The sequence below is a fragment of the Lissotriton helveticus genome, chromosome 5_1 (assembly GCF_964261635.1).
Source record: "Lissotriton helveticus chromosome 5_1, aLisHel1.1, whole genome shotgun sequence".
In the NCBI taxonomy this organism is placed as follows: domain Eukaryota; kingdom Metazoa; phylum Chordata; class Amphibia; order Caudata; family Salamandridae; genus Lissotriton; species Lissotriton helveticus.
In genome coordinates this window covers 1455590363-1455614450 of record NC_136065.1, presented here as the reverse complement: position 1 = coordinate 1455614450, position 24088 = coordinate 1455590363, and the positions used below count along the sequence as shown (strand labels likewise).

Here is a 24088-nt window from a genome sequence, read left to right as displayed (position 1 = left end):
TATTTTCCTCTACTATTGTGATGTATTATACGTGTGGTTATGGCATTTAGGGCTAGCGATGTCTCCCCTTTGCATTAATTTGCAGCAAGCACTTTTTCTCCAATTCATTGGTTAACTAGGGACCTTTGTATGTTTTTCTTGCATTACTCCTCATCCCTGATAGGATTTTGAAGGAGACCTCCCTTTTCTTATTATTTACATGCCTAAGTAGATGCCAGTGGAAATGCAGTGCTTTAAGTCGCTAGGTTTCTGAACAGAATAATTTTTGTTTCAGGGGAGTTAATCCAATATTTCATATCACCACAGAGCTACTGAGCTGTGAGACATCTGCACAGAAAGGGCACGGCACTTCATGCAGCAATGCTACTACATACTTTTAAGATGACGACAAAAGGGCCATTATAACGAATATATCCACTATATCCATAAAAGCTTCAAAACCATCACCTTATTTTTGTCACACATAACTATATATAATTATCACAACTAATATCAAATGCACTCTAAAGCTGTAGCCCTTCAGCAATCCCATTTGCCTGACCACTAGTTATTTAACACCTTTCAGGCTTGCGTGTGCTTATGTACTTTTTTTTCTCATAAATCAGTTAACATAGGCTACCCCTACAGGTATGCCTCAAATGAAAATGGAAATGTTTGCCATTGCTTGTTTAAACTGCTTTCCTAACACACTGCATGGGGGATATTTACCTCCTGTGGTGACGGGCTTCTCAGAGATTATTTAACGGGTGGCTTTTTCTGATCTGATCATTTTAGCCACGCATAAGATTTGTGTAATACGGGCTGCGGGAAATCAAGTTTGTTCCGTAAGTTATTTAGGATGGCGCAGCAAAGTGCATAGATCACTAGACCTTAAGCGAAATCCAGATTTTTCACTTTGAGACTTCCTTCAGCCCTGCAGTTGCTATATTTTGGATCACCTACCAAAGATGGATAAACACCAATGTTCAACCGTGTGATACTACGAAGCGTGACCCAAAGCTGTTAAATCAATTCAGAAATTACAAATATTGTACATTTAAAACATTCAAATTATAAAACAGTTCGGTTAATCTAGCACTGATTTTATTTCAGCTATCACTTCCTATGAACTACGAGCACTATTCTATGTGCCTGCTCCAAAAATTAAGCACGAGCATGGTGCGAACCAAATGTCTGGCTGTGGCTTCTAGCCAGAACCGGGTCCTTGGATGCCTGATTCCGGTCCAGGAAAGACATGGCTTGGCAGTTCGGGCTGGACTGTTCCCATGAGGCACAGGGTCAAGGCTGATTTGCATATGGCCATGTCTGACCTGGGGTGGTGTGGAGTGCAAAAAAAAAACGATGGATTTAGGCCCAGATCTCTGTACTGGGGTGAATGTATGACAATGTACTGCATTCTGTCCATCAATTGTTGTTTTTGCATTTGTCACCCCGAGTGGGATGGGTATGCTCAGACGTGAGTCCCATGCTCTCCACACCACTGGAGTCAAGCTATCCAGGCTGATGAAGGCGGATAGCCAGAAACCGGTCCTTGGATGCTCGATTCCGGTCCAGGAAAGACATGGCTTGGCAGTTCGGGCAGGACTGTTCCCATGAGGCACAGGGTCAAGGCTGATTTGCATATGGCCATGTCTGACCTGGGGTGGTGTGGAGTGCAAAAAAAATGATGGATTTAGGCCCAGATCTCTGTACTAGGGTGAATGTATGACATTGTTCTGCATTCTGTCCATCAATTGTTGTTTTTGCTTCTAGTGGAAGAGCTACTTTCATATACTATAATTTTCACAAGTAAAACCCAACAATTGTTTTAACTTCATTGAAACCTGAAATTGAGCTAAACTTAAAATACGAATGCAAAAGTATTTCTTGCAGCCAAGTTCGATTTCCATGTTCTAAGCTCATTTAGATAAGTTTGACCCACGACTAATGGCACTGTGCAACTACATTGTTTTCTTATTTGTTTATATTAAAAAAAACTCGCCCCCATAGCACGGATAAACAAATCTGCGGAGTCCAGGCAGCAGAGCAAGGTTTGCTTGGCCACTTTCACCATCTTGAATAATCAGCAAACGTGCTCGAGCGTAAATCCTCTGGAAAAGTGTCATGCCCCAAAAGGTATAGAAAAACAGCTACAGCAAGAAGCATTCTGGGAATACCAGGGGTGTGGAGATTTTAAAATAATCTACTTGGCCAAGGGACAAAATGCCACTGAGATCTACATGTCCTGTAAAATCTACTTGTCCCACCTACTCCGTCCCTACATCAATTGTAAGGGCTGACAGAGAAACATTTAATATATTTTTGATTTATTAATCAATAAACAATTAAACGTTTCGAAATAATGCTAAAGTAAAACTTAACAAGTGAAATTATCCCTTTTATCCACACATATAGAAATTGTATAGAAATACAACAATAAAAGATCTTGCATGACAGGCTGCTCTAACATTCACATTGACAATATTGGTATGTGTGTTGACAATATGATGGTGGTTGGTAATATGGTGAAGCAGCCCCACTCTCTTTTCACAGTAGGTGGCTATTTGCTCCTTTTGCCCAGTCTTAAATCTGTACCAGGAGGCCCTGGCCCTACCCCTTCTCATGCCCTGTTCTGAATACTGTATGTAGAGGGCAGTGTGAGCGCAGCGGTGGTAGCAGGGGCAGTGTGAGCGCCGTAGTTGTAGCAGGCACAGTATGTGAGGCTGGAGAAGGAGGTGCTATATGTTCAGTGGTCGAAGAAGTGCATTATAAAAGAATGGGAACTGTTATGCTTCACCAAAAGGATGCAGGGTGAAATTTGAGCCTGGGGGTGTGGTCAAAGCAGTAGCGATAAAAAACCAAAATATATTTACCTTCAAGTAGTACTATAACGGACCACTTTAATGAACATTCAATTCAGGTTATAAAAGCATCTGCCAGTTTCTGCACTTATCCTCCAGTTTTAACACATTCCTGTAGCACGTATTGCTGCTAAAAGTGCAGAAGTGTTAAAGGTGTTACTTCCACTGGTGTTGGTTGGGCAGGGCACACTACACGGAAGTATGTGGCCAGCCTTCTAACTATGAATCGACCTAGAGATGGGAGAGAATGCTGGGACATAATTCTAAGGCTCTTGACAGGCAAGAAGTGAACACAGTTTGTGCAAATGTCAAAGTTTTTGTATCCATGATAACAGCTTCTGCTCAGGGAGCGAACATGACACAAGGTCACTTTTTTCGGTAGTTCAGTTATTTATCCCAGCGCTACCATAACTCATCTGGTCCTTCCACTCCCTGGATTCTGCAGATCATTTAAAACAAGGCTGGCTGGGAGTTCTATTGTCTGAGGGCTCTGGCTTTGTTCTGGTATGGGGGTGCTTCTACCTGTTCCTTCTTCAAATTAATCCATCCGGCTGGAAACCATCTTACTTACTAGGAATTTCGTCATGGAAAAAGTCAGAGGATGTGGCTCAGAACAAGAATAGCAACACCGTTACATCTCCACGGCGGCACAACATTTATAGAGCATTCAACACTCGTCCCTGATGAACAGGCCACGCACACCAAACTGACCGGTTTACTGGAGGGCCTCGACTACTGGGGAAGGGGAATCCTTAAAAAGGCACCAGAAAGTAAAAGAATGATATAGCCACAAATCCCCATATTTTCACATTTGAAGTGGGACAGGACACCCTTTTAGCAAACTGGCTGCTGAAGTCTGTCGGTTTTTGTGAGAGGAAGGATAAATAGATGAGCCAGAATATCTACAAACATTCAAATGACTTGTGGGCCACATACATTTCTGCTTCAGAGTTTAGCACACCAGCGAGCAATATGATCTTTCTGGCAGTACATACCACTCCCTTAAAGCTTTACAAGGTAAGCAAGGGAAGAGTAATGCGAATCCTCACAATGGCGAGTTAAGTACAAGTCACTGATGCTCTCGTGAAACCATGACCTATCTGCGCAAGACACGCACCCATATGAATCACCCATGCATGCACAACACATATCAACACAGTCACATTGTGTGCAGTGATTGAGGCCTTCAAACGCCCTCCAGGCAGCACAGGCTTGGCCTCTGGTGGGAAGTAGTAGAGATAACACCATAGTTGAGTCGGACTCACTGGGTAATGTTCACCTCTTGAGAACAATGTACTTTTAGTATTTCAGAATTCTTTCTTTTTGGTGTAGCGCTTTGAAGAATACAACACAGCTCTAGGAAACAAAATAGATACCAGATCACTTCAGCTGCAAAACCACAATACAGTATGACTGTTTTTTTATTTCATAATTTTTGTAAAAAAGTCTACATTTATTATCAGAGAGTATTTACTACCCCACCCGATCCTGTGCTAGGTTTAACTACTGAGGTGTGGGCGGGAGTCGATCCTCGGCCAGGCTTTGGTGCCCATTTGTGAGCTTTGCATTTTGCCACCACTGGCTTGCAGTAATTAGCCCCCGGGGATGCCGCTGTGTTGCTAAACACCACTGCTGTGTGTGATGTCAGCTTTACTGCTTTTCAGGTCTATAGGTCACGGGGTGACAGGTCACTACCGACAGCTTCTGGTGTCTTCCATTACGAAGGAGAGGGGTGGCGAAGGGGGGTGATGAGGCAGGAGTTCTCTTAGTAAACACTGGGGGCAGGAGAGGGGCAAGTGCATATACAGCGAAGGAGATAACCCCCGCACCGACATACATTCAACTTAAACGTCTTGTGTACCTTCATTCAAGAACGGCTCTGAAAAGCACTGATGACGTGACGCACAGGCAGGACATCCCACTGCTGAGGAGATGCCTAAGGTGCTGGACACAGGCTGGCGATGTTTGTAGTTTGCACACCAGCACTCACACGCAGTGATGCAGCGCGCACACACTGCCGGTCTTCCTCTGCTGCTCCTATTAAGTGCTGTAGTCACTCACCATGACACCGGGCAAAGCACTGCACACCGACCTGCTCAAAGGAAGCGTCTCAGCCTTCCTTTCCTCAAGATTGTTTCAGCACGCCTGGCGCGAAGGGGCGTTAGAATCTGCTCTGTGCCGACCAATTAAAAGGTGCAGCCAGCACGGTTAAGGCACTGCTCCAATAGCAGCGATTACATCAATATGAGCCCGCCCTGCAGCTACAAGGACGCATCACTCGACGCTTTCCATCACAGCAGGCAGCGACTTTCTATTCATGTTTAGAGCGAGTTGGTTCCTAGAATTAACACATTCCCAGCGGTCACTATGGCAGTGCCTCACGGTGGTGGCCGGCTACAAACTACCACTTTCTGACTGAGACTGACGTTTCACTCCCCCAGCCAATCACTGGCTAGGCTCGAGCACAGTCATGGGCTGCTAGCCAATCAGAGGCCTCTAACGAGTCTCTGGCTCTCTTCCAGCCTTTCTGATTGGCTGTGGGTACTCTGGAACTGTATTACTTACGTGATTTAATGTCTACTTGTCCATCGGACAAAAGAGACAGTACATTTTCTTGCCCGTCACAAAATACAACATGGCTCGGGCGTCGGGCAATAGGATTCCCCCACCCCTGAGAGATATATTGACTTGTCTTTATAGAGTCTGCATTTTAGCGCAATAGTGTCCCTCTCTGTGGCACTAGGTTTCTTCTTAAGCTCATTGATGGGTGCAAAAATACTGAATGTATTCTAAAGGTAGCCTTACATAAATGCATTTCCGCTAGTAACAGTGAGCCAACCATTTTTCTTAAAATGTATTGATTGATCTTTAGAGCATTTAACCACATTGGTACAAAGTGGGAAAAAAGCTTTGTTATGTATGACCTCTCTATTCCAAAAATACTAGCACAGGTAAGTGCCCAAAGGCCTTGCCTGGCACACTAGAAAATAGCAGCTAAGGGTGTCAACAGTACTCACACGAGACGTGGTCTTTCGGCATGAGCCAAGTCGAACGAGGTAGGTAAAGCGCTCTCGTGGAGCCTGCTCTTCTTCCTCAATGAGTTCCTCCAAGATGTTGGAGTCGATTAACTGAACTTGGCTGATGCGCCTCACCCAAGAGACTGGGCGACTCACCCAATGTCCTCTTCTTCGGTGCCAAGGGGGATCAGTCTCTGCAAAGGATTTGGTCATTCTGCTGTGGGGCCCACAATCAGTTTCGGCACTGGCACAGAGAAGTCTTGCTGCGACATGCAGAACAGCTGCAGTAGCTCTCGTAAAGATCTGGCACAAGACAAGGTTTGCAGACTGTGTGGAGGCCAGCCCATGGGTATTTAGAGTGGCACTGTGGGCATTTCTTGAGGGGCATCCGTTCCATTACCCTGGATGCTCATTCTCCAAAGGGTAGTCTGAAGCACACAGTGGCTCAAAAGTCCAAGAGGTCTGCTTGTACGACGACAACGGGCTCGAGGAATCAGCACAGTTTGAAGAAAATGCATTTAAGATTGTTCTCACACGGGATGGAAGGGAACAGACTCTGGGGCCGCAATGGGAACCAACAAACTAGTATAGACCGGGAGCATGCCTAATCCTGTCCAAACCCGATAACGGGGAAAAATAATCCAACAATAGAGTTGGTGCCCATGCACATCCAATCCCAGAGGAGAAACATTGTGGCCCGAAATACTTCCTCAAAGAAAAAAGGATTTGCAATTGTCCAAGCCCAACACTAGATGGCAGAAGTACGCAGTGCAGGTATCTACAGCCACACATTCTACAAACATAATGCATCAGGCCACTAGGGATAGCGTGTGTCTTTGGACTTGGCAATTGGGGGCTCAGAAACAGAGCATAATTACACCAGGAGCATATTCTTATGTGTAAGAAAAGCAAAGACAGGGGCACGGTCGTGGGAAGTACCTCAACCTGTACCGCCCGACCCATGCACAACATTGCTTTCCACAGAGAGGCATAACCCAGCCCCTACTCACCGCCCCTAAACCACAACCCACTGACACCCAAAGCCGCTTTTCCTGACAGGCAGGGGGTGTAGAATCCCTACAGCCCGACACCCAAGACATATTGTTTGGGGGTCAAGGACAACAGATTTTCATGTTGGTCTTTGGGACACGTAGGCCCAACCCCCTGCAGCACAAATCCTTTGACTACAAGATTACAGTACCACATTATGGATTAGGTAAGGGTATTGTCTGCAGTTAAGGTAATATGTGTTGGTTTTTTGATGCTGTTAAATCTTGTATTCATGATAAAAAGCCTTTATCATTAGGGTGAGTGCTTTAAGGGAATGTTGTACGCTCTAACTGCACTACTTACAATAGCTCCAGTATAAAAATATGTACACACGTTTGCAAAGTTTACCAATGAGGCTATGTAAAATGCTCCCAGAATGCTCCGATTAGACGCAACTATTTGCAGAACATTGAAAGCTAGATTGATGATTCTTTGCTTTCAAAATAAAATGTTCATAAAAAATGCAACTAGGAAATAAGTGTTTTGCTAAACTACTGATGCATTTTAAGTACCATTTCTTTGAAGCATCATTTAGTAAAATGTGGCAATGCATGGTGGTATTTTCATTTCTCAAAAAAATTCATAATGGAAAATCAGTGTAAACAGTTTCAACACGATTACAGGAAACAAGGAAGAAAGCAAGCATTGGTGAAGTAAAAAGGTCACACATTGGAGGTCAGCCTTTTGGTTTTGTCAATGTGTGCCATGTTTTGAGATTGTTTTTGCTAAGCTTTATTGTTGTGACGGCTCACCATTATAACAAACACTGCCAAAAGCTACAATATTTTTGGGTCTTAAACAGCACACATTGCCACAGAAGTTCCTGGCACTGAACAAACATACTTTGTGTGCTGATATGCTCCTTGTGAAACAGCAGAATGAGGTCACTCTCAGTGAACCCTGCTGATAGACGGATAGAATTTTAATAAAAATGAAAGGTCAGAACTACTTAGGGGTCCAAATCTTAAAGAAAGTCACAAAAGTGCACCCACGGTAAATGTCTTGAATTTAGTGTAGACTTGCAGCTTTTATGAATTAACAGGAATTTACACAGGCAGGCCAGGAAATCGTACTCCTAGAAAATATTTGTTAACTGCATTTTAACACTAGCAAATATGCATGTGTAGATTGGCTCATGCGTTTACAAGTTCACGTTCCCACCAACCACTTTTTACCAAACCCTGGAAGAAGCTTTACTTCTGCCCCTGTCAAGAGTGCATTTTCAACCTCTCAGTATGGGAAACAATTAGAAAACAGATGGTGAAACCTCCTTAAACATGCAAGCTACTGGGTTTGCACAGACTGAAAAGGGCATCCCAAACATGAAACTATTGCATACCTCTACTTTCAGGACCAGTATTTAGATCTGTGCAGGAAATTGCTAGTATTCAAACCCTACCACAGTGTGAGCCCTAGCACAATCAGAGGCTATTATTAGACCTCTTATTTAATGAGATTGCGTGCATAAATTGTCACTGCACTACGTGGCACCAAAGGAACAAGTGGATTTCTTTTACTGGACAAGTCGATTTATGAAGCAACCTGTCCCACGGACACAGATATTTTATTAAATTCAACACCCCTAGACACGTTCCGCAGGCTCTGAACAGGCATGATATATTGTCAGCCTTGTGAGAAGCAAGGAATAAAGTACAAAGGCAGGCCAAGAATTTCAGGGTCACCATTCCAGGGAGAAAGCTTGTAAACACTGCACTTTGGTGCAGGAATACCACCCAGAATAAGGAATTCTGGCCTTCCAGTGTCCCTGCACAGATCTGCAGTGCTCATAATGAGGTTAAAAGAGGTGTAAAGGGCTGTAAGGGCAAAAGCTCTCTGGAACCTCCAAACATATGTGATTGCAAGTTTTCCAAGTAGGAGGCTCCATTATCAATGATTGAGTCAATATTAGAAAGAGTGAATTACACATCAAATCTGGTGTCCATAACTAGTCTATAACTTATCCCATTTAGCATGTTCATTTTTTCCTCACTGTACAATGCAGAGTAATAACACTTCACTGTGGTGTATCGTTCTGGCTTTGCAGCAGACATGACAGTACATTTTAGATGCCATTACTTAAGGTAAAATTTAGTGCAGTGTAGGCTTTCAGTAACCTTCAGACAGGCGAAGAGAATCTTGTATTATTCTAGTACAGATGGAATGTAGTTAGTTTTAACATGGTTGTGCTAATAATGGCATGAGGGATTTAGAATGGATGCAACTTATAATTAGCTTTGAAAACTTTAGGAAACCTGCTAAATGATCATGTAAAGGATATTCCACAGATGAAGATTTGGGCCTGTGAAAGAAGGGCTATCTGTAATGAACTGTATATGGATGGAAAGTGCAGCAAAATTGTTTTTCCTTAGGATTATAAACAGAATAGTATGGGAAGTCAGTGAACCTAGGCATAAAGTTTGGTAAAAGTGTTCCAATAGCCATATTGTGAAACTAAGTCTTGATGTTAAGTCTCACATGCTTAATGTCTGACCTGAAAATAAAATGTAAAAGTTTAATAAGAATGAGGGAATGTCTGCCCTTGGTGAAGTCTCCCTGGTGATGGGTGGCATCTTGTAAAGAGAGGTAAAGGCACGGAAACCAATGAGTATTATCTTGTCGGCATGGGCTCTGAGAAAAAACATGCAAGATGATCCTCAAATTTTAGTTGAATAAAGAGGACAGGGCTGTATGCCAAGATACTAGATAAGATGAAATATGAGTTATTTCTTCATACATGCATTTAGGGCCATTTAAGCAGTTATTGTCTTTTGAGGTGCTACATGCAAACCAAATTTGAGCAGCATTTAATTTAGAGGAGGTGACAAGCTAGACATAATGCAATACAGAGAGGTGAAAAGCGCATTAGTTCCGCTCTTAAGGACAATAAAGAGGAGAAAATTATCCTCTGTCAATCATATAGATGTACTCACTGGAGGACTGATACTTCCCCACAAGGCTTTACCAACAGTTTCTGTGAAAACATGGACCCATGTTAAGACTGCACAATTTACTTATATCATGCAATTTAATAAGATGGTGGCACCAACATCCATCACAGAAAACTATCGGGAAGCGGAGGCAGACTAGTGTTCGTTTTCTGCTTCCATTTAGTCCTAAAGACCAATGCTTTGGTTACTGAGAGGATTATTCTACAGGGGCACAGCAGCAAGTCACCGAAAAGTTGCTGCCAGTGGAAACTGATGAGCTAGAGCGATGAAACCGGTACAGGAAGACAAAAAACTCTAGCCACGAGGGTAAATACTAGTACAACAAGGAACAAACAAAACCCACTGAATTAAAGTTTTACGCAATGTTAGCTTGTTGTTCTTCCAGACCGAAAGGTGTTGGGTGATTTCCAATATATTCGCAGGCTTCAGTCTCAGTCTCTACAGGACAAACAATGGATGAGCAAGGTACTTAAACACAGCATTGTCAATGTTAGGTACAAGTTAGTAATTACCAATAACCACAAAAGCGAGATGTAGGGTCACAGGGATATTTAAAGACCTGCCCTGGTTCCTATCCCCATTTACTATAACATCAACAACAAGTAGAACCGGGGGTCTGAAATCGACAATGTAGCCAACTGACTTCCAATACTCCAATCACTGAGTAAGAAAAGGAGTCACGGAGAAAAAAGGGAGAAGAAACAAAATGAGAAACCAACATGAGTCACAAATGTTTAGTCAATGGTGAGATCCTGGAGCAATTGTTTGGATTCCCATCAATATTGACGTTATGATCAATCTTATCATTTGGTCATCCACCCTTGCGGATGGTGTATCTCTTGATCATAGAGACTATCTAGCATCCATAGGGAATTCGCTCAATTGGATCAAACCAAAGTCGAGAAAAGATAGTACATTCCCAATTTTCAGACCACAAGAGAATAAAGTGCAGTGCAAAAAAAGGAAAAAGTGGTGATTTAAAATAAGGTGGTGAGGAAAAAAGAGAATTGTATTTATATAGATAACCTCACCCTCAAGACTAAAAACAAAACAGTGCAAGGGGCAGTTTCAACAAATAACTGCAAAACGTAAGGCCAACATGTTTCAGCCAGTAGGGAAAACGTTACCCACGGCTTTCTTCAGGGCCTCTGCTCTTAAACTATGCTACTGCAAAAATTTGTGTAACACATTTTTTTTTAATTATATGAGTGCAAAAAATGTCATTATCAAAGGTTGGAACATATACAACCTATATGAATCGATCCTCCGCTTCAAGGAATGCAGATGGCATCCATCTTGACCGGGGACTGGACCTCACCTCACCTAGACCTAGCTGAGGATATAGAGGCCCCGCTCTGTCCGTCATTGCCTCGGACTTTGCTGAGTCAAGTGGGAGGCTTTGGTTACTGAGAGGATCATTCTACAGTGGAACAGCAGCAAGTCACCGAAAGGTTGCAGCCAGTGTAAACTGTTTGATGAGCTAGAGCGATGAAACCGGTACAGGAAGACAAAAAACTCTAGCCACGAGGGTAAATACTAGTACAACTAGGAAAAAACCCACTGAAATAAAGTTTTCCGCAATGTCGGCTTGTTGTTCTTCCAGACTGAAAGGTGTTGGCCGATTTCCAATATATTCACAGGCATCAGTCTCTACTGGACAAACTATGGATGAGCAAGGTACTTAAACACATCATTGTCAATGTTCGGTACAAGTTAGCAATTAAAAGGTTCTTTAATGTACTGGTCCCATCCAATCAAGGAAAATTCAATATCAAAAACTCTAAGCCAAGTCACTTCTTTGAAAGGACCTCAACCTCTTATGATCATAATATTTTAAACTTAACCGATTAGCGATGAATGATGTACGTTCAGTAATGGTAAACACTGTAGGCAAACAACAACAATAATTTTATTAGGGTCAAAGGGGATTTTAAAGACCAAACTCTGATATGCCCCACGCATACAATGAACGACCAAAAATATCAGAGGGTCTAAAACATCAAAGGACTGAACGCCAGATATGAACCAACAGGGGACTATATCACCATGCCTCGTATATAATCTAAATAAGGTCAACCCTACACCAAACCCACACAGTGGTCAGGTAAGGATGACCGTCAGTCACCACACGGAACCGCCCTTCATCATTTGGGTTTCCTTTAAGGCCACCATTAAGGGTGCCACTTGTCTTTCACGGGGAGGGCCCAGATTGTAAGAAAACCCTCACCTGATCAGACAGATCTTCTGTGGTCTTACTTCTCAATTAAGAGGATGTTAGAATACCAAGGGGGGACAGATGTCGCAGTGCACAAAATAGTGTGTAAAGAATAAGAAAAAGTGTATGCTAAAATTGGATGAGGGGGTACTGAAAGTGATTTTTATTCTGGTGCTACCCACTCTACCAATGTTAAAAAGTAGTTAGTGACAATCACAATATTCTTGGATTGTCAGAAATTTCCAACTTGGAAGATGCAAAGACCTCACCCCACCTGGCCATGGCTCAGGGAGAAAAGGGGAAGTACCGCTCTGTCCGTCGGTACTCCGTGAATCGGCGTCCGAGCCGATCGGACGCCGATTCACGGAGTACCTACGGACAGAGCGGTGCTTCCCCTTTTCTCCCTGAGCCGTGGCCAGGTGGGGTGAGGTCTGTGCATCTTCCAATTTGGAAATTTCTGATGACTTGGAAAGGTGGAGAAAACGATGCGGACACCTAGTGGATTCAGGTGATCTCTGTATCAGTTTTATTTGACATGGTTTTGAGCATTATTTTTGTTTCACTATCACTTGGTTGCAGTAGCTATCAGTTGTTTTGGTCCTGATGAAAGCAATGACTTAATGTGTCGTTAATTGCTGAAACATGTTGACCTTACAGTACATCTAGACAATCCAAGAATATTGTGATTGTCACTAACTACTTTTTAACATTGGTAGAGTGGGTAGCACCAGAATAAAAATCACTTTCAGTACCCCCTCTTCCAATTTTAGCATACACTTTTTCTTATTCTTTACACACTATTTTCTGCACTACGACATCAGTCCCCCCCTTGGTATTCTAACATACTCTTAATTGAGAAGTAAGACCACGGAAGATCTGTCTGACCAGGTGAGGGTTTTCTTACAATCTGGGCCCTCCCCGTGAAAGACAAGTGGCACCCTTAATGGTGGTCTTAAAGGAAACCCAAATGATGAAGGGTAGTTCCGTGTGGGGACTGATGGGCATCCTTACCTTACCACTGTGTGGGTTTGGTGTAGGGTTGACTTTATTTAGATTATATACGAGGCATGGTGATATAGTCCCCTGTTGGTTCATATCTGGCGTTCACTTCTTTGATGTTTTAGACCCTCTGATATTTTTGGTCATTCATCAAACACTGTAGGCAACCCTTTGAAACAAAAAGTTAGAGCAGAAACAATGAGCAGTGCCAAACTTTGAATGATGGACTATGCCTAGACGATTTGCTTTAAGTCCAAAACGGTTTTGTGTTTAATTCGGAAGCTTGACATGCCTTAAAAGAATACCGTAAGTAGAAATTTACACAAGATCAAATGTTTCATCTTATGTCCGTTTGCAGTAGCAGTACACCTTTCTTATTTCACTGGGAATATGTTGTCTTCTGGGAGTTCAACATCTATCTTGAGAGCATCCTGCATCAGCTGTCCTTGCAATTCCAAAAAGTCTCCCACAACAACCATACAACCGAAACGTGTAGTGTAGATACTATTGGTGGTCTGTCAGTTGCAGGTAGGATCCTCTTCTCGTAGGAACAGGAAAACTGAGCACATCAATACCTTGCTCTCCAGAAACGACCATAACAGAACTAGATTGTCAAAGAAAAGGTCAAGTCCCTCATTCTAGTAAGGATTATTTTCGGTAGGAACATAGTGAAGCTTTTAGAGGGGAGTACAATGAAAATTCAAAGCACAACTATAGATCTGCTTTATAAAGCTAGGGCTCAGTAGAGATACTAGTCTTTAGTGTCCACATTTTAGCGCAAAAGTCTCCTTCACCATGGCATTAGGTTTCATTCTAATCTCGTTGGCAAGTGCATAAAGCAGCCTAAAGTGTGCGTGCCAGCCAGCAACAGGGAGTCAACCATTCTTCTATACATCTAAGTGTTCATGATCTTTAGTGCATTTAACTCAGTTGGTACAAAGTGAACAAAGAGGGCATTTAGTTATGGGTGTCCTCTCGATTCCAAAATACAAGTATAAGTAGGGGTACCTATTAAAGCTATTTTTCTAAGGAGAAAACTTACCGGGAGGAAACAGGATTGGTTTGACCATTTTAACTCAGATTGAATTGCAAGCTCCCAAATGATGCTCTACTGAAACAGCTGACGCGCAATCAAGAATCGAATGGCTCTTCAGTTATCTACTGCATGAGACTGCTTTTAAGACTACTCTGAAAGAACACATCTTGTGTGGGTCCTGCTGGTAATACAGGCCTGAAATTTCTATAGCAAGTACAACGAATTGTGGGTTTCTTTTGCACCACATTTTCAAAGGGCCTGAATTCACATATTTGGAGCACATAGTGAAAGAACGGGATTTTGAAGACAAAATACATACTTTTTTAATACCAAAGGAAAACAAGCATTGGCATAGCCAATAGGTCTCGCCTTTGGGACCCTATAAGTGTTTTGCCAGACCTATTGTCAAAGAGCTGAAGTCTAGCCACACCTAAAAACTGGGACTCGCAATGAGTATTAAGATGTTTTGATAGGGAGTGGGGTGTTTAAACGTGACTTAATACGTCAAAAAGAAATATCCGAAAGCAGCCATAGTCTGACACACAAAAGGAAAAGCCCCGTCTAAAAACTTCAACTGAGCAATAGAAACTACAACCCCTACCTTCACACTTCCCATCTACCAAACCAGCAGTGCTGGGGAAGAACAAATATTGTTTTTTGGGGAAGTGGTGTAAAGAGTAGTGGTCAAAGCCATGTAGTTTCTTGGCGCTAATAAGAAGGAATCTGCATACTAAAGAGCTATTCTGTGGAGATGCAGAGATCCACATTTTTATACGGCCTTTGAAATGGTCAGCTGCCCACACTATTGTAAACTACCGTGCTGCGACACACACCCCTCTTTTCCCTTTCAGAGAGAAGAGTGCACAGAAGCTAGCTGCTGCACCCCGCTGCTTAGTGAAATGATAATGTATCAAAGCAGCCATCGACTCATACCCTCCCCTTCATCCAGCTATTGTTCAAAAGGTCACATAACGCCTTGAACTCGTACCTTCGTGGTACAGCGTTCTGCCATTTGCCAGAGCCTAGGTACAGTGGGCTATAAGTGGGATGAAAAAACTAATGGTGTTTCAAAGGGGCGTGGCCGGTGTAATTAAGGGTGTGGCTTAAAACACAAGCTAAAAATCTGTGTTTAGCATAGTGTGCTGCCCGACTGGTATTTTGCTGTTTCTGTCATTGCATCCAGATATATGATAACACGCGTAACATTATACCTACAACAAGCAAGGACTATTAGCGTTGTCAATGGTGGTTAGCTGCATAAAATAAATAAGCAACAACTGTAATGTAATGTAATGTTAAAAGTAAAGCGCAGATGCAGCGATTATAGCAAAAGGAAAGAAATAGAGAAAAAAAATATATTTCTTTATTCTTTGCTTTTAACATTAAAAGTGAAGCACGGGTGCTGCAATTATAGCAAAAGTAAAGAAATAGATGTTTTGTTCTATTTCTTTACTTTTGCTATAATCGCGGCACCCGCATTTACTTTTAATGTTAAAAGTAAAGCGTGGGTGCCGCGATTATAGCAAAACTTTAGAAATAGATTTTTCTATTTCTTTACTTTTGCTATAAGGGCAGGTGCCGCGATTATAGCAAAAGTAAAGAAATCGTGGCACCTGCACTTTACTTTTAACATTAAAAGTAAAGTGCGGGTGCCACACTAATAGCAAAAGTAAAGAAATAGAAAACAAATCTATTTCTTTACTTTTGCTACAATTGCGGCACTGGCGCTTTACTTAAAGGTAAAGCGCCGGTGCCGCTATTGTAGCAAAAGTACAGAACAGGCAAATGATGCGGGCGAAAGTGATCGCGAGCAAGGCGGCCAGGAGGAAAGATAGATGGCGGCTGCCCGCAAGCTTGAGGCCACCAAAAGCCTGGGGTAGCACTGTGAAAACCCGCTTACAAACTGTCTCTCCGAGCAGCGAATGCGCTGGCTCAGGCAAGAACTAAAAAGGCTTGATGAACTTGGCATGTTGTACTCAGGACGTGTTTGGCGTCTTCCAAATACTGACATTGCTGGAAAAGCTAGGTAATTTGGGGTCGAGTGAGGAACATAATCAAGTCTAAAGATAAGAGTGGTGAAGCTTCTCTTTTCCCCTGGAAACAACTGTCACCAGTTACTGCTTGCAAACAGATTCACTTTGGCACTGTAGAGGGCAAACGTACACAGTGCCCTTGAGAACTGCAGGTTTCCCTTATAGCTGTCCGTGTTGGCAATTATGTAATCATGTGTCCTTCTCAGAGAAGCGAGGCAATGCGTCCACTGCGGGCATAACCTGCTTCTCATTTATACAGTCCGTGTACTTTGATTGCAGCCTACAATGGACCTAAAGATAAAAACTGGAAACGAGACTGAAGAAAAGATGCAAAGGAGAAACTGGTCAGAAAAGGAAAAACACCTTTCACAAAGATGTAAAGTCCAACCTTAGTATGCCAATTCATACAAAAAAAATCATTGGGCTGGGTGGTTCCAGCTTTTATTTTTACTCAAGGGTTCCAAGTTTTTCAGGGCTTGTAGGTACAAGTTTCCTAAGTTGGACACATAGTTGAATTGTTGATCTGAGCCATTTGACTTGGTTACGTTTAAGGATGTTTTTACTTATTGGAAGTTGAAAGGGGCTGATCTTCCGGTTCCGAGCACCACTTTGAGCTATTATTAATTCTTCCCACGGAGGTGTTGGGTACTGTAGTGTATTGCCCCAGCCCTTTTTGTGTAAAATTGTCCAGAGATGTGAAATGTGTAGGGAAAGCAGTCCATAGGTGGAGAGCGCAAGAAATCACATGTTCACCTCATGGCATACAAAAAGGAAAAGAAAACAAAGATGTTCGCTGAAGGTAAGCAGTGAAAAGATACAAGTCTTCCAATCGGAAAGTTTGGTACAGATGCTACGCTTCCACATAATGGAGATACACAAGAAGAGGAAGGAAAGCCATCAAATAAGAAGCAATGAATATCACCAAAGAAAAACAATGGGATGAACCAAAGCTCACTGTAAGGATTGCACACAATAAGTATTTTGACATCAATAGTAGGTAAGACCTAAAAAGTGCTGCCAGAGGAGTACATATACAAGACTTCAGAATCCACGTCCACACTGCCAATGTTTTATTGAGTATGCTAAACCTCCTTCTTAGCTAACAGCCTATGAAAAACTATTTTCCACTTGTGCATGAGGATGAAACAACTTCAAAAAGGAACATACTGAGATTTTCCTCTGGTACAAAAAGAAAAGGACTTACATCTTCTGTGTCTTTCACCCGTAATATCTGTTCTCGTAGGTCTTGGAGATCATTAAACGTGGACTGTGCTGTGATAGAGTACACTAGTGCAAACCCCTGCCCATTCTTCATGTACAGATCTCTCATTGCAGTGAATTGCTCCTGAAAGAGAAGACTAACAATGAGCAAAGAGAAAACTGCTTGAAAATAAGACTTTAAAAAAAGTTTTATAATTCATTATGAAAATTAATGGAATAAAATATAAACCCTCTGCTCACGCTCCATCTGGAAAACAGAACTTGAGACATACATACCTATACATTTATGAGAGAAAATAAGTACTATTCAGTGTGAAGTAAAAGTCAATATTTAATATGGCTAAGAGACTAGAGAGCTTTTGACCCCATTAACCGTAGGAAGATATAGGTAAGATTGGAGGAAGCCAATGCCTGCGTGCCCTATATCATCCTACCAGCCAAGGCGCAGAAGGCAAGATAGGACTGTTGTGAACAAAGTCCGTTTTGCACCTTATCAGAAGATCAACATGGTTGGTCTAGTATCATCATGTGTGCAGGAAATCTTTGGCAAGTGCCTACCAAGCCTAGTGGAACTTCAGACCTACGATGTATCTAACTGTTTTAGTTCTGTTTACCTACATGTTTAGGAAAAAAAGGGCAGGAAAGCATGGAATCAAGAAAAGGTTTTGGGAAAAACTACACTAATAATTTAGACAGGTCACTTTCATAGTAAAAAATTAACACCTGTAACTGTGCTCAACTTTAAAAGTAATTTTATTTTACTTCCATGTGTTTATCCTAGTCACTGCCTTTCCTGTTTTCATTTTTTTGAGCTCCAGACTGGCTATTGAAGCTCAAGGAGGAAGTTGCTTTTGGTTGGGTAATGGTTCAAGTTTCTGAATCCGAGCTGTTGTATTGGCTGGAAGGTATTCTCTTGCTCGCTATTGGTTTCTCTGGATTTACTCCTCTCCACAGCTTTTCTCCGATTTGGAAGTTTCTATGGCTTCTATTGGTTGGGTCTTTCGACACAGACACTACTAAAGTTTCGGTTGCATGTACTGCCAGCATAACGTCCAGTCTAGTTCCATTGATTTCACCCTGTGATGCGCACATAAGTAGACTGCGTATCGTTGTCTTTTGGAAAGGAGCAGTGTATGCTTTCCTTCCACTAGATTCTGTATGGAGTGCGGCAGTATGTTACACTTAAGTGCAAAGTGGATTATAATGAATGTACATCCTGAAGTAAGGCTCTAGATGTGTGCATCTCCATTTTACACTGTGCCTCTTACTTTCTCTTCTCTGAGATTTCTAGTTGGAATTTGTCTTACTGGGACATTATGTCTGGAATTGTTCCAACCCACCATTTCTCACGATGCCAGAAGAACAACCCATGGATTTTAGACACATGGGAGGCAGTATTTTAGGCATATGTCGAAGTTTAAGAAGGGTAGTTATGTGAACCTGATAGAAAACTGGCATTATTAAAACATTGCTTAGAGGGCATTGGCTTAAAAGAATTCAAGAATTTACCAGTTTAAGTGAATACGGGGAATGACTCATACCAATATGCGTCTAAACAGCTATCTTTATGGTATGTAAAAAAACGAATGTGGTTATTCCTATTTTATTCTAGGAAACCGAAATCAGATGAGTCATTAGAAAGTTATGTGTCTACACTCAGATCATTAGCAGTGACTGGTGACTTCAAGCACATCACTTATGAGCAGGTTTTGAGGGATCAAATCCTTATGAGCTCCAACAATAAGATGACACAGGAAAGACCATGGAAAACATCTAATCTCTTAATGCTGCGATTGAGATAGATAAAGCCATCGAAATTAGAGGCAAATAGAAAACGTAGGTGAATGTTGTAGCAAAGGAGGGAGATATGGTTAAGAAGCCTATGGCTAAAAAGTGAAATTACGCAGTAGCTAGATGCGAGAACAAAAGTGCAAAAACCAGATAGGAAAAATAATGTTCTTTGTTTTATATGTGGTAGTAGCTTCCATTTGAAAAATTCAAGACCATGTCCGACACATAAAGTCTGTTCCAGATGTAACAAAAAGGGGCATTTTGCTAAAGTTTGTAGATTAGTCCCTAGGAGGGTAAATGCAATACAAAGTTATGAGGAGAATGATACTAAATGGGAGCTTATTTCCGCCAGTTGTCACTCCTGGTGAGTATACAAGACACAAGACTCAATTGGTGTGTTTATTTGGGCCAACATACAGTTTCTGGTGTGTAGTATGTTTGGGAAATTGTATGTGGCGAATGGCCAAACCAATGTGCAGATTTGCTCAGGCGAAAATCTGAGTGTTTGCAAATTCACTTTCCCTCCAACCACTTTTTTTCCCCCAACTCTGGAAGAAGGTTTACCTCTGCCATTGTCAGGAGTAAATTTGCAGCAATTCTCAGTATGGGAAAAGATTAGAGAAGAGTTGTTGAAAGCCCTTAAAATATGCAAGTTAGTATGTTTGCACAGACTCAAAAGGTCATTCTAACCCTGGAACTATTGCTTACCGCTACCTTCAGCCCCAGTATGTAGATCTGCGGAAACGTGGCAACATAAGGTTATTGCAAGTATTCAAGCCCTACTATGCTATGAGCCCTGGCATACTCAAAGAAGCTATATCAGAGCTCTTATATAATGAGATTGCTGCCATAATTTGAAAGGGGGCAAGAAGGGTTTGCTACAGGACTAGTAGATTTATGAAGCAACACACCCCATGGACAAGTAGATATTTTATTAAATTCCACACCCCTGCAGGGGGGACAATTTTATTCCTACTTTCGGTTTAAGGAAGTCTATTGTGGATATTGCCCACAAGTCATTTTTGAATTTCAGCCACTAGAAGGCACCTAAAAGTTAATATCTGGTGGTCTGGTATCGATACGTTCATGGAACATCTAGTAAGGATGTGTGATATTGGTGCAAATATGATATATACGCCAAGGCACTTACCAAAGATCCTAAACCTGTTACTTTACCAGCTACACCTTGGTCTAAATTTGGTCTTGACATTATTGGTCCACTTTCTATTCTGTTAAGACAAGAGCCTTTTGGGATTGTTTCAATAGACTATTTTTCAAAGTCGCCTGAGATCAAAATGGTTTAAGATGTTACTACTGAAGTGATTATACAACTTTTGGAAAAGGTATTCTGTAGAGAGGGTATTCCTGAGGAACTCATGACAGATAGTTGGCCTCAATTTGTTAGTAAACAAATGGCAAATTATTTGGATAAGTGGGGAGTTGTTCACAAAAGTATTGCTGTGTTCCATTCTGAAACTAATGGACAGATTGAGAGATTTAACTGTGTGGTTAAAGAGGCTGTTCAACGGTCTGTGAAGAGAGGTCGGAGTTGGAAGAATACTTTGCAGTCTATGCTACTAGCTCATACTACTTCTCCTAATTCCATTACCTCAGTGAGTCCTTTAGAATCGCTGAGAAATCGTAAACCGGCTACTAAGTTAGTGCCATGGTGGTTGAAGAATAAGAAGGTAATACAAGGTTACATTGTTGAACTAGATTTCAAGGATATTCAGACTAAAATGGAAGCTTAAAAAGCTAAGATGAAAGACGATTTTCAGAAAAGAAAAGGGGTAGTAGGAAGGCAAGTGGGTGATATGGTGTGTCTAAAGAAAGGTAGTATGGTGAGCAGGGGATTTGCTAACTTGTCTGACCAGGTACGGTAATTGAAGTCTTCAAGAATGCTCTGCATGTGGGTGGTGGTGCAGTACAGAATAGCAGCAGAGTGTCATTGTCCAGGGGTAGAATAGGGCCTGCTGACAATCATGCCACCAATGGTTTTTTGGATGTCCCGGGGGGATGGTCACTCCAAGAACTCTTGCACAGGTGAATCTTCAGGAAGCACAGTAGGGATGTAATTAAAGATGGACTTGTGTATGGAGTTTCTATCTCCTTTGATGTCGTTTTTTTGTGCTCAAAGTAGACACTAGCATAATGCTATTATGGTCGTGTCTATTTCATATATTGCCGAGGGGGTTAGTGTGCAGTCAGTGCACTTCGGGCATCTTTTGAATACTAGTTGCTGGAGATATATACATGGGTATTGTAACGATTTTTCATTTGTTAACTGAATGCTGTACTTCTCACCTGTATGAAACTAACGTGGACAATTTACCTACCAGTGAGTGTCCTCATTTTTGGATATATGTGCAGTAGGACCTTTCACAATAATTATACACCCAAGCACTTACACAGAAGTTGACTAAATAGCACATGAACTGAAGTGCCACAAAAAAGATAATCTGATTTTCTCCGTGGTCATTCACTGCTTTCCAGTAAGTACTAGGAGGATACAATTGAAAAAACTGTAAAAAGCAAAAGTGACTGTTTGGGATTCACTGCAAAGGCTGCCTTAGTCTAGGAGGATGGAGAAGGCACAATGAAGTTGCCGCACGATATAGGTCATATGACATACAGACATACCTTTCATTTAGTCAAAATATTATGTAGGCCAATCACAATTGGCCAACCACAAGCTTTCACTTGGTTCTGCAGATAAATATTGTTAACATCAGAACAAGTATCTAACAAAAAAAGTGAGAACTTACTGTGCCTGCCGTGTCAAGAATCTCCAGCATGCATTGTTGGCCGTCTACTTCAACTTGCTGCAAAAAAATAACCACAGTCTAAATGTATTGCAATTTTGCATCATTGTTCCACTTTAGCACACAACCAAAAGTGTAATTACATTGTGCCAGTAGATCTAAAGATAAACCGCTTTTTCTTCCTTAACATGTGACGAAAAGAAGATATTAGATAGTATACAGATATTAGATAGTAGCTGGTACCTTACATGCCTTACCCAGATCGAAACCAAATGCTGCCCAACTCAATTTTATGAAGTTAGCACCAAAAATAATGACAATAAAAAGTTAATGAGGGCAAATAAAAAAGAAAAAAGCTCATGATTTCCTTCTAAGCAACAGAAGCTGCCCCATTATGGATGAATGTATACGAAAGACACCCACGTCCAAACTTAGATTTATTACGATTATACAGTCCAGAAGCTGTGCCCTCTTAACAGTTTACTTATCATGGACACCTGCTTTAATTTCTGTGCTGGGTAATGGGACATCAACTTTATTAGTAAACGTAGCCACAACAGGTGGTGCTCTTTGGGAAGGGTTTTATTTTCCCCCGGCATAGGAGGAAAACATGAGGGGAGAACAAGCATTGGCAAAGCCAACATTTCTCGCCTATTTGAGATCTATTGACTATGTCGATGTTTTATCAGCATAGCTGAAGTACAAGAAAGCGATAGGACAGCCAATGCTGGCTGTTTCATAGCACTTTAAAAAATATTTTTAACCATGCTGAACTGCAGCTGTGCAGCAGGGCTAAAACACATTGATAAAGTCAAATAGCTCTTGCCTAAGCAAGAGCAATTTGACTTTGCCAATGTGTTATTTTTGGTGAAGGGAGGGTATGGGTGGGACGAAGCAGGCAACAATGGGTGGGAGGAGCAAGCAACAACAAGGCAGAGCACCACAGTTAATGAAGTTAGAACATACGTGCTATGACTTGGCCAGCGTTGACTGAGTCATAGTGCAATTCTTTTAAATTTTACTCAAAATAAAGACTTTTTTGAATGATATAGGCAAAAGCCAAAGCGCGTGGCAACCCAGAGAGCCTATATTACATACCTTACCACCTGCAGAGCAATCAAGCCAAGAGCTCAAAGGAAGAAAAACTGAGCAAGAAGTTTGATTGTGAGATGGCGCAGTCTCATTGCATGGAACAAAACAGTTTCCTGTGTTTCCCGGACACCTTATAACACCTTATCACATTTAAGAGGTTTCTTTGAAAAGCAAAGCCCTAAACACCAGCTCTCGTTGTACAGATGAGAAGAGGAGAAAAAACATAAGTCAAACAAGCAATAAATGGGGCAAGCAACAATGTGGGAGAGGCACGAGGCAAGTTAACATGCAAGCAACAACACAGGAGAGGAGGAAGCAGCAAATATGGGCAAGCAAGAAGGGGAAAAAAAGAATAAAACAATATCTCAATATCAGCTCGAGAAGTGGGAGGACACTAATCTAATATCAAGCAATGAGTACTTGGTACATGCTCCACGAAAGGAAGAACCAAACAAAGAGCAAAACTCGCATATGCTAACCAATCAGGAGCCAGCAAATAAGAGTGACAATGAAGCCAACAAATGGTAAGCAAAGCGCGGGCTCATTCATGTTGACAAACATTTCGCAAGGGACAGCGCATGCGCTGCCTCAGGCAAGTTCCCAAAAAAGACGTGTGAACTAGCACCAAGATACTGAAAACACTGGTGCACACTACCTCCTGTGAGTTGCATGAGAGGCGGAGCAAGGAGAGGCAGAGCAAGGCGGAGCCACCCAAGTGAGCCAAGAAGAAGCTGCACCTGCTTCCGAGCCCTGTTCCGGACTCTGAGGTCTGTTCACAAGTGGTCCAATCGGACCTTGCACTATGGACCCCATGCCTGTCTTCGCAAAGGATCTGTGTGCTTCTGTGAGCAGGGGTAAACAGCACGGCGAGCGTGGCTCCCGTCAGAGGGCAGCTACAGAGGGAGTGCCACAGGCGGTCCGCAAAGGCAGGCTGGTTATGCAGGGCGCAGCCTGCGGCCTCGTTTCAGACCCCACTCGCCTTGGGTTCATCAGGGGCCTAACCTGGCCCCTAATCTCCTGCAAGAATCCCTGAGGCCCCACCAAAGTTTCACCAAGGAAAGTTCCGGTCTAGGAAGGCTCGAGA

At 42.1% G+C, this 24088-nt stretch overlaps 1 protein-coding gene across 2 annotated transcripts in view; it reads right to left on the bottom strand.

The window, feature by feature from the left end:
- Positions 1-24088, bottom strand: part of RAP1A (RAP1A, member of RAS oncogene family) — a 364901-nt gene that overhangs the window by 75365 nt on the left and 265448 nt on the right. For both annotated transcript variants that reach the window (XM_078644455.1, XM_078644456.1), the window contains exons 4-5: positions 21916-21972; positions 17343-17483 (exon numbers count right to left, since the gene is read on the bottom strand). In XM_078644455.1, the coding sequence (XP_078500581.1) occupies positions 17343-17483; positions 21916-21972 (198 nt within the window). The remainder of the gene's footprint in view (positions 1-17342; positions 17484-21915; positions 21973-24088) is intronic.